The 10987-nt window shown below is 45.6% G+C and overlaps 1 protein-coding gene across 10 annotated transcripts in view; it reads left to right on the top strand.

The window, feature by feature from the left end:
* RAI2 (retinoic acid induced 2) overlaps window positions 1-3480 on the top strand; it is a 65997-nt gene extending 62517 nt beyond the window's left edge. For 9 of the 10 annotated variants that reach the window (XM_023199013.1, XM_023199019.1, XM_023199017.1 and 6 more), the window contains one exon: window positions 1502-3480. In XM_023199013.1, coding sequence (XP_023054781.1) covers window positions 1526-3118 — 1593 coding nt within the window. In that variant the 5' untranslated portion in view covers window positions 1502-1525 and the 3' untranslated portion in view covers window positions 3119-3480. The remainder of the gene's footprint in view (window positions 1-1501) is intronic. The other variant, XM_023199023.1, reaches the window with a different exon arrangement.
* Window positions 3481-10987: the final 7507 nt, after the last annotated feature.

Genomic DNA, 10987 nt, shown 5'->3' with positions numbered 1-10987 from the left:
GCTCTGTCACTCAGGCTGGAGTGCAGTGACGTGATCTTGGCTCACTGCAACCTCCGCCTTCTGAGTTCAAGCCATTCTCCTGCCTCAGCCTCCCGAGTAGAGTAGGTGGGGCTACGGGTGTGTGACATCACGCCCGGCTAATTTTTGTGTTTTTAGTAGAGATGGGGTTTCATCATGTTGGCCAGGCTGGTCTCGAACTCCTGACCTCAAATGATCTGCCCACCTCAGCCTCCCAAAGTGTTGGGATTACAGGCATGAGCCACCACACCCGGCCTCGTTTGTTTATTTCTAACCCCACGGTGTGCCGGGCTGCCTCTCTTTCTTGTTTTGGAGGTTGTGTTGGTAATTTTGGGGTGGAGAGAGGAGAATGAGCTGGCCACAGGACTAAAGTCTAGGCAGTCTAGGTGAGGTCAAAAATCTCAGTTGCCCAAGGCCTGCCCAGTGAAACTGAGGATTATTGAATTATTATTGAGCCCAACCAGACTCCAAGGCTGCTCAGATCCCTAAGTTAGACATGGTGCCTGCCTTCTCCATGGTAACAAGGCAAAATATGGACAGGTTTCCATGGAGAGCCCTATCACATCTGCAGCCCTGCTTCCTCCAGGAAGCACACGTGCTAGGTGCCTTTGGCCTCTCAAGAGGTGGCCGGAGGTCTGTGGGAGGTGCCAAGGACATTGAGAAAGTGTGCCTGACCTTTGAGGATTTTCGTTTCCAACAAGTGTTTCATCTCCCCAGCCCTAGGTTCATCAATGACCTCTTCCTCTTGGCAGCTAGATATTAGGATAGGCCACAGATCAGATAGATGAACTGATTGGGGAAATGACAGTGGACCCAATGACCATTTATGTGAGTCATCATCCCATCTTCACCTTGCCCTGGGGAATGGATTTTGCTGTTATTGGGAGAAATGGGAATGTCGTTGGTCAGAGGGAGACAGAGAGACAACTGTAATGACCCTTGTGTAAATGGACTGCTCTTCCTTATCAAACCTCTTTTGGAAGAATGATTGCTACAGAGTATTTAAAATGCCATTTTCCGTAGTCATAGCATATTCAAATGTGACAAGGCATTATTTTTTTCCATAAAGGAAAGTAAGTCTTCACTGCTTATTTGAATTTGAACAAGTCAAATTTCTGCATATCTTAACTGTCTGACATAGCAATGTGGACTGAAAGTTTGTTTTTGTTGAAGGCTAAACATACAAGCTGAGAATTAGGCTTTAAAAATGCCCGGTTTAATCTCACTTGGCTATTTACTGATTACATCATCAGCATTTATAGCTTAATCAGCTGTTAAATTGGGGTTCTCCAAGCACAGATGATCATGTGGGTGTGTTTGCATATGTTAGGAGATATCTATAACCTGAACATATACATAGAGAGATGGGTTATGCTCCCTGGTTAACTAAAATGTGAAAACTTTCTGAAGATGTGAGAGAGCTCTTAAGGCAATTATAAACAGTCTTTTCAGGAAGATTCATATTGTATGTTCTGTGTTGCAGGCCAAGTGGCATCAGAGCTGAGTGATGGACAACCTGCAGTCCCAGAACCTCTCCATGGACATGACTGACTCCCCTCCTGCCTTGGCTAATAACAGACTGGAGAATGGCATGGCTCAGCTGATCACCACTGAGGCCTGGAACATCAACTCCACTGACCTGGTAAAGAAGGCCCTGGTGACCGTGCCAGCCCCATCCATTCTGAACCCCCCTGCCGAGTCTCAGAGTGGTATGGCTCTGAAGGTGGCAGCCACTGTGTTGCAGCCCCTGTGCCTCGGGGAGAGCCCAGTGGTGATGCCCATTCACATGCAGGTGGAGGGAAGCTCCGCACCAGAGCTCAACCCCAATGGCAATGCGACCTACGTCATGACCACCCAGGGCCCTGTGCAACTGCCCGTGGTGCTGGAGCAGCACGTCTTTCAGCACCTCAACTCCCCTCTGGTCCTGCCGCAGGAGGCCCCATGCTCCTCCAATACCATCCACAACAACCTCTTCCAGGGAGCGGAGGACCCCGAGGCCCAGCCCCAGCTCCTGGACCTGAGGATCCCCAGCCAACCGCAGGAGCCCACTTTGCCATTTGAAGCTGTGCTCCAGAATTTGTTTCCCTCTCAGGGCACTCTCGGGCCCCCACCTTGTCAGCCTCCTCCTGGCTATGCCCCTGTGCCCCCCCAACCTTTTAGCTCCCCCTTGTCCCCCCTGGTCCCACCAGCCACCCTCTTGGTGCCGTATCCTGTGATCGTCCCCTTGCCTGTGCCAGTCCCTATTCCCATCCCCATCCCAGTGCCTCAGAGTTCTGAATCCAAGTTCAGCTCCAGTTTCCCCAAGCCACCATCTTCCTTCGGCCTGCACCCCTTTAAAGGCACCCAGACTCCTCTGGAAAAAGATGAACTGAAGCCCTTTGACATCCTCCAGCCTAAGGAGTACTTCCAGCTCAGCCGCCACACGGTCATTAAGATGGGAAGTGAGAACGAGGCCCTGGATCTCTCCATGAAGTCAGTGCCCTGGCTCAAGGCTGGCGAAGTCAGTCCCCCAATCTTCCAGGAGGATGCAGCCCTAGACCTGTCAGTGGCAGCCCACCGGAAATCCGAGCCTCCCCCTGAGACACTGTATGACAGTGGTGCATCAGTGGACAGCTCAGGTCACACAGTGATGGAGAAGCTTCCCAGTGGCATGGAAATTTCTTTTGCCCCTACCACATCCCATGAGGCCCCAGCCATGATGGATGGTCACATCAGCAGCAGTGATGCCGCCACCGAGATGCTCAGCCAGCCCAACCATGCCAGCAGCGAGGTCAAGACTGAAAATAACATTGAGATGGTGGGCGAGTCCCAGGCAGCCAAGGTCATTGTCTCAGTCGAAGATGCTGTGCCTACCATATTCTGTGGCAAGATCAAAGGCCTCTCGGGGGTGTCCACCAAAAACTTCTCCTTCAAAAGAGAAGACTCCGTGCTTCAGGGCTATGACATCAACAGCCAAGGGGAAGAGTCCATGGGAAATGCAGAGCCCCTTAGGAAACCCATCAAAAACCGGAGCATAAAGTTAAAGAAAGTGAACTCCCAGGAAATACACATGCTCCCAATCAAAAAACAACGTCTGGCCACCTTTTTTCCAAGAAAGTAAATAACGGCTTTTTAAAATTTGTATGATTATAATATGGGGAAAGGTGCATTGGTTTTATAAAAAGGCATTTAAAACAAATTATCTTTGTTAATTATTTTGGGGAGTAGTTGGGAAATGGAAAGGTGAATTGGCTCTAGAGGCCCTGTATCATTTTCTTTTTTAATTTTTGACTTTTCACAAATGAGTAAATAAGAGCAACCTATTTTTCAAGCAGATTGCACATTTTTTGCAGCTTTAATGGAATATTGGGTGAATTAGAGGGGTAAAAAAAAGCTATTTTCATTGCCACAAAGTGCTTTGATGATGTAATACCTAATAAAGGGTAGGATGAATATTTCACAATAAATGTTTGTTTGCACTAATTGGTTGCAGTATTCCATCATTTATAAAATTTACATTCCTTAACTGGCGTAATTTGGCCACAACTCTTGCTTGTAAAAAGCTGTAAGTTATCCGTGATTAGAGACCTAAGCTTTTCAGGCATATTGGAAAATATTTCCCCATGCCCCAGTAAAAGGAGGGTTAGGAATATGGATGACCTGGAGCAAGTCATTTCCCACTTTGGCCTTGAGGTTTTTTTTATTTCATTTGTAAAATAAATAAATAAGTAGCAAAGAATAGGGACAGGGAGGTGAGTTTCAAGTGCCCGAGACTCCTTTCAGTTCATATAGTTCTTGGGTGTATAGAATTCTGTGCCTGGACCTTCCACAGTCTAAGACAGACAAATGTCTCACAACAAAAAAGTAACGTGCTTCCTTCCCACCCAAAAGTTTAGTTGGAAATGCCCTTCTTTTCAAGGGCAGTAAGAGCATTGTTCTCAATGATGGAAAATCTTCCAAGTCAGAAGTAGTGGCGCAGGCCAGTGGATTAAGAGATGGCTCATACATTTTCCTAGCCTTGGATAGAGATCTTTGAGGGTGGAGCCAGGGAAAGAAGACAAAGTCATTCTTTTTTAGTTCAGCCCGGTGATTATCAAATGGGGTGATTTTAACCCCCGGGGGATATCTGGCAAAGCCTGGAGACACTTTTGGTTGTTGCAGCTGAGGGGAGAGATTACTACTGGCATCTAGTGGGTAGAGGTCAGGGATGTTGCTAGACATTCTATAACACACAGGACAGCCCCTAGCCCCCAACAGAGAATGATCTGACCTGAGATGTCAGTTGTGCTGAGGCTAAGAAGCCTTGGTTAAGCCATTTCTTGATGGACAGAAACGATGCGTGTGGAAGGAGACTGCAGCTCTACCCTGACAGCAAAGGCCACCCACACAAATGAGGAACGGGAGGAACTGTGAATGTACATTTAAAATAGACCTGCTAGGTGGCACAGCACACTTGTGTCTGAAACTATAATGGTGAGAGACTGATGATTGCATGCCTGCTTTTAAACTTAAAGCTCTTTTTTTTTTTTTCCACTTCTTGCAATTAGTATGTATCCAGCTGTTGCAGGGAGCATGAACAGGAGGAAAAGCAGTTGTGAGACTGTTCTTTTATTACCAGGCCCTCTGTGTACAGGGTTCTAGCTTTAGCTGGCCCCTGTATCATACACCCAGAGTGAATTTTCTTTCTCCTGCTCTTTTCCTGTGTTGTTAAAAAAATTTTTTTTTTCCAAAATGTGACCAAGTAGCTGTTTCTCGTCAGGCTAACTAGTCCCAGTCTATAGCATCAGCCACACACCATCCTGTCAGCATCTACGTGGCACAGTCTTTTTTTCCGTTTTTATTCCTAGTGTGAGTTTCTGGCCATGTTTCCTGAGCATAGTACATGTCTTCTGGTTTCAAATGGAACACAAAGGTGCCTGGGAACCGGCGTTTCCCATTCATCTGCTGTTGTTTTTCCCCATGCCTACGGTTATTTCCTCCTGCCACTGCAGTGCTGGGTGGCCTTCCTGCACCAGCTGATGGGGCCCGTGTCTTTGCAATACGCTGGGAAGAACTGCTAAGTATCTGGCTTTAAGGGGACAAAATTCGCCATTTGCCCTTTAGAAGCAAGTGCTTAAAGCCGAGTGACATACAAGAGAAAAGGAAGGCAATGGTAGCCTGTAATTACCTTATAAACCTCAAGCCGCATGTTTCTCTTTGTTGTATTTGGGAAGCCCTTTTCCTGTTCTTTTCCTGTGTTGTTAAAATTTCTTTTTCAAAATGGGACCAGATAGCTTTTTCTTGTCAGGTTGACTAGTCCCAGTCTATAGCATCAACCAGACGCCATCCTTTCAGCTGCTACAAATGGCAAGGTTTGTCCCCTCAAAGTCAGAGACTCAGCAGGTCTTCCCAGTGTATTGTAAAGACGTGCCCCATCAGCTGATGCAGGAAGGCCGCCCACCCAACTTGAGATGGCGGCACTGGCTAGGTGAGAAAGGCTGGCTACACAGCCGACCCTGGGTGTTGAGCCAGTGTGGGACAACTCCCACCCCTGAGATAAATTCCTGGGGCGTGCCTCCCTACCCGCCCCAGCCAAATCCATTTATGATCCTTCCCATTCAACACTGGGAGGCTATTGTAATGGGGACTGGCTGTGGCATTGGGAGGCTTGCCCATTGAGCTCTATGAAGGCTGCACACTGAGTGTTGTGTTGGGATCAGGGTTTTGCTACTGGGGCAGGAACACCCTCTGCCTGCTCCTCATCCAGGCGTTTGGTGGAAACTGGGATCCAGTCAGCTTGGCTATAAACAGGCCAGGAATTAAGAGAAGGGAAAGCAACCATTGTTGTGGCCCCAGTGAGCCTAGGGTTCCCTGGTGGTTCAACTCCATGCCTCTTCCCCAGTCGGGAGTATGCAACCTTTCACACAAACCTTTGAATAAGAGCCATTAGCCCAGAACCATGGTTCCTGGACAGAGATGTGTGGTCCCTACAGGGCTCACAAAGAGGGCCACCAGCACACTCTCAGGCCCTGTGGTTTTTCTGCTTGATTCAACCAGCTGTGATCACTCCTGTCTCCCACCCCTCATAACTATGTCCAGTTCACCTACTCTCAGGTCTCGGCCATACAGGATTTCCAGCAGGCTTTTCCTCAAGACTTGATTTGTCATCTCTTTCAAAAACGCTTTGGGCCAACCAGAATAAAGATCAGCCTTTCAGGAAATAGGATTAGTCACCAGGAATGTTCAAATTTGCTCAGACTTGTCAAGATGGCTTCAGCTGGCTTCAGTTCAGAAATTATAAGAAATTGGAGCAAGTTGTGAAGATCTGTGTTTGTGGGTAGTGATCATCCTGGCAGAGGAAAAATGAGTAGATCTAAAGAGGGAAAAAAGAGAAAGATTTAAAGAAGGAACAGGCACTGTCCTAACTACGGAAGTCCTTAACATTGAGTAGAATATTCTGAAATGAGGTCAGATTTGTTTAGATTGAAAGGCAAAAGTCTCACACTTTTAGCATGAAAAAATATGCCTACAACGGTAAAAACTCCAAACAAAAAGAGAGAAGGAAGGAAGGAAGGAGAGAGACAGGGAGGGAGGGAGAAGCCAATTACTGAGAGAATATGTCAATATACTCATTATCTTCATAAGGAGTATAATTAATACAACAGGACAGGAAAGGATTTAGATTCATTTTACAAGTGAGAAAATTGAGGCTCAGAAGAGCTTTCTGCTTTCAGGTTTTAAGCGCCAACAACTCAAAAATATGTACTTGTCATAGTCTTAAATGTTGAGTCTAAAGCCCAATGAACCCACAGGAATTTGGACTCTTTAGGGGCAAAAGCCAGGATGAATTAGCAGAGAGTCTGAATTACGGATTTTTCTTCAATTATTTTCAAGACCATTCCAGTTAGCTGGAATGCCCAGAGCACTTGGCACAATGGTGAGGGGGTGATTTCAAGCTGAAGGGTGGGGAAGCCAAGCCTCTAAAAGCCACACTCAAAAGCTGCTAAGCTGAAAACTTTAACAGCAGGGAAAAAAGCGTAAGAGGTCATTTTAGCAGACTTTACTCCTCATTAAATAAAAAAGGCAGTTTTCCACGACTCACTACCACCAGGTCAAATGACTCACCTCCCACATCAGCAAGACAAAATGGGGTGTAGTTGAGGTCCTTAGGGTGCCATTTTAACAAATTGATCATTTAATTTAATTAACCCATACTGGTTGACACTATCATAAGTAGTATATATAAGTGCTTGAAAGAAGTAGTTCCAAAATATTGCAAATAATCCACCTGCAAGTGTTATTAGACCAAGGGATTTCTAAGTAAAGTGAGATTTTAGTTATGCCTTGCTGAGATTTCAAACAAATTCGAGTTAAAGGCGAAAAACTCTTGAGGTTTACTATTATTAATTCCACTTGTAGGTTATTTTCCATCCAAATGTATTCTCTGTATACACTCAGATAAAACTGTAGGCACCCACTGGGCACAGTGGCTCACACCTGTAATCCCAGCACTTTGGGAGACCAAGGTAAGAGGATCGCTTGAGCCCAGGAGTTCCAGACCAGCCTGGGCAGCATTGCAAAACCTTGTCTCTACAAATAAAAAAAAAATAAATAAAAATAAAAAAAAATATATATATATATATATATATATATACACACACACAGACACACACACACACACACAATTAGCCAGGCATGGTGACACCTACAGTCCCAGCTTCTTGCGAGGCTGAGGTGGGAGAATCACTTGAGCTGGCAAGTCCAGGCTGTAGTGAGAGGCGCCACTGCACTCCAGCCTGGGCAACAGAGCAAGATGACCCTGCCAAAAAAACAAAAAACAAAAAATCAAAAACAAACAAAAAAACACCTGTAGGCTCACTCTGCTAATAAAGATGATAAAGGCCACCAGGAAACAGTCCTCCCCCTGCTAAATAATGTTTTAAATCTAAAGTTTGGTAAGCCAGGCAATCAGTAAGAATGTAATCAACCCTTATTACATTATAGCTCCATGTGGTCAGTCCAGGATGGTATTGGGAAAGTGGATTCTCCCAATTTATGGTCTCTTCAAGTAAGGAACTTGAAGATATTTTTAAATGCAGAAATTGTTATTAGGACTCATTTCAAATGACATTTAGAAACATCACAATGAACAGGGGCTGAATTCTTTGACAGCAGGAACCGAATCTTATTTCTTTATCTCAAGGTTTCTCAATCTTGGCACTATTCACAGTTGAGGCTGGATGATTGATTCTCTTTGTGGGGGGCGAGGACTGTCCTATGCATTGTAGGATATTCAGCAACATCCTTGACCTCTTCCTGCAAGATAACAAAAATGTCTGCAGACATTGCCAAGTGTTCCCTGAGTAGCAACATCATCTTTGATCCAGAACCACTGCTTTATCTCTAGGGTCTGACACCTGGCCCACGGCAGGGGCTCAAAAAGTCCTTGATGAGTGAGTGCAATCAAGAAACAATCAGAAAGAGGAATCTGTAGCTGTAGCTGTGGTTTCTGATGCCTCACTCACATTTTCTTATTTACTACCATGAGGCTGATCTTATCAGGAAGCTTACTTGGTACCATTGTTCACCCATCCATAGAGCTGTCATTCATTCGACATGCTATGGGCCCTTTAGAAGCTTCTCTCTAGTAAACAGGGGTCAGCAAGACTACCCCCATCTCACAGAAAGGGCAGGCACTCTGCCAGTCCTGACAGGATCCTCATTATTTTACAAACACAAAACTGGAAGGACTTATTCATTATTCAAATCTCACTCCATAAATTGGTCTTATTTCCAAGGACAGCATAACCCAGGAATTTACAAACATTGCCAGGAAGTTCTCTTTTTTCTCTCATGTTTTACCTAAATCCTTTTTGCTGTAAGTGAGCCCAGTGTTTTGTTTGTCTTTAATGGAAACAAAAGTCAAAACTCCTTCTTTCAGTAGTTCCCAATTTAAGCACCAGAGCTTTTTTGCAGCCTCCTATCCTCAAGACTGAAGGATCCTGTCTCTTCTCACTTTCTCCCATTCCTATCTTATAATCTTTTGTCATCTTGGTTGCTCTTTCCCCAATTTCTTCATCTACTTTGTAGAATCAAGAACTCCAGGTAGGTGATGAAAAGGTTCTAAAATTGATTGTGGCAATGGTTGTACAACTCTGTGAATATACTTTTAAAACTTTGAACTGTACACTTTAAAATGGGTGAATTGTTATGGTATGTGAATTATATCTTAACATAGCTACCTTCTAAGAAATAATAAAAGGACCCCAGATAGAAATTGGGAACTGACTATGGGTTCCAGCAAATCCTCCTGGAACTGAATAGTTACTGCCCATCTTTGATAGTTATATCTCTGTTACTATGTCCCCATTTTCCATTGGGCCCCACCATCTTTGATTGATTATATGCCCATTAATACCTCCCATTTCCCACATTTTCTTGGCTGTCACAACTTTGCTTGGAATGTCATCCTCCATGGCTCGTTTCCTGGAATCTGGAATCTCCTCCCCTAAGTGGTTTCCACTGAACAGACCTTCCCAGGCCCTCAGTTTGGTCCTCACTATTTCTCTGTCAGGGTTCAAACTCTGTTAGGCCATAGGCTTCTTAACTTAAACTCTCTTGAAGCAGACTAGGGTGTAAAAAGAAACATCATAGCCACTCTGGCCTGGAGTCCCACCTGTCTGGTGCCTCACCCTGTAGGGCCTTCAAGCATTGCAATTTTATGCCATCTCCCCCTCCCTCCCCCAGCACCTCCCCATCGGGGCTCTGGAGAGCAGGGCAATGTGCCTTCCACTATATTGCTTTACACCTTATCCAGGAGCAGAGAGGACACTTAGGGCACATGTGATCTAATGACCTATAGGCTTAGAAGGAGGAGACCAGACTCCTGACCATCCTTCCCTTCCACTGAAGGGAGATCTAGGCCCAGAGTAACAGTCAAGCATTCAAGCACTGTCCCCACAAAACAAAGACTTGGTCTCTGATTACAGGATGTCAGCAGGTGTCAGTCCCCAAAGTGGACACCATAGCAATGGAGATCATTGGAATGACAAATGCGCTCAGGAATTCAGTCTTCAGGGTGGTAGGGCCAGCATACAGAGTTAACCATTTTTTATTAACAACTGATGGTTTTTTAATGAGGCTTTGTGATTTCAGGCACAGATGGAAAGCAGCTAACAAGGTCTTGCCTGGTAGAAGTCCTTGGGGAAATCGTGTTAACACATGGATAACATTATTGGTAAAGAGGATCTCAACTATTGTAAGTGAATGGGTGCTCCTAAGGTACTTGAGCGTGGAGGAGAATAGCCTGTTTTCTTTGTGTGGCTGGGGAATACCACTCAACAGGCAGTGTGAGAGCAAGATAATGGAAGGCCACTTCTTCAAGCTCTGAATCCTTTTATTGGAAGTGTTTTCAATGGGAAACTTTTCAAAATGCATTAAGCATCTTGGCAAAGGAAACCTTTCCTTGACTCGGTCATTGTTATGAGCAGGGGCGACTGGCCAGGGCTGGGATGACACGATGCCCTCCAGGCTGTCCAGGGAAGGGGCTGTTTGTCTCTAGCTGGTATTGGCTCTCCTGTCCCCAGTGCCAACTCCACATGAGTGCCTTCCTTCTTTGCCTTTTTATTGGTTTGTTTTTTAAATCTTTTCCAATCCTGTCCCTTCTCAGCTTCCACAACAACAAGGCATGATTTGATCACCATCACTGGCCAACTGGCTCTCATCCAGAAACTGACCCATAGCGTGAAATTGTCCCCTGTTCCCTGGCAAGTGCTTCTTCCTTCCCCAGTCTGCAAGGCCCAACCCCAGTGTCACTGCTAGGGAGACCATCCCCAGCTCCTCTCCTCCCCATGCTTCCCTGAGACCCCCTGCAGGGGAGGAACAGGCTAGAAAAGCCTCTCCCACTTTATTGAGCCAGTCTCTGTCCCTTGGGTGAGAAGCTCCCTAACAGCAGGCACAGCTTTTGGTCCATAGCGCGTAGTAGGAGTAGCTTATTGAATTGAAACCTGGA

The sequence above is a fragment of the Piliocolobus tephrosceles genome, chromosome Y (assembly GCF_002776525.5).
Source record: "Piliocolobus tephrosceles isolate RC106 chromosome Y, ASM277652v3, whole genome shotgun sequence".
In the NCBI taxonomy this organism is placed as follows: Eukaryota; Metazoa; Chordata; class Mammalia; order Primates; family Cercopithecidae; genus Piliocolobus; species Piliocolobus tephrosceles.
Note: the sequence above shows the minus strand (reverse complement) of the source record. Positions and strands in the feature narration are given on the sequence as shown.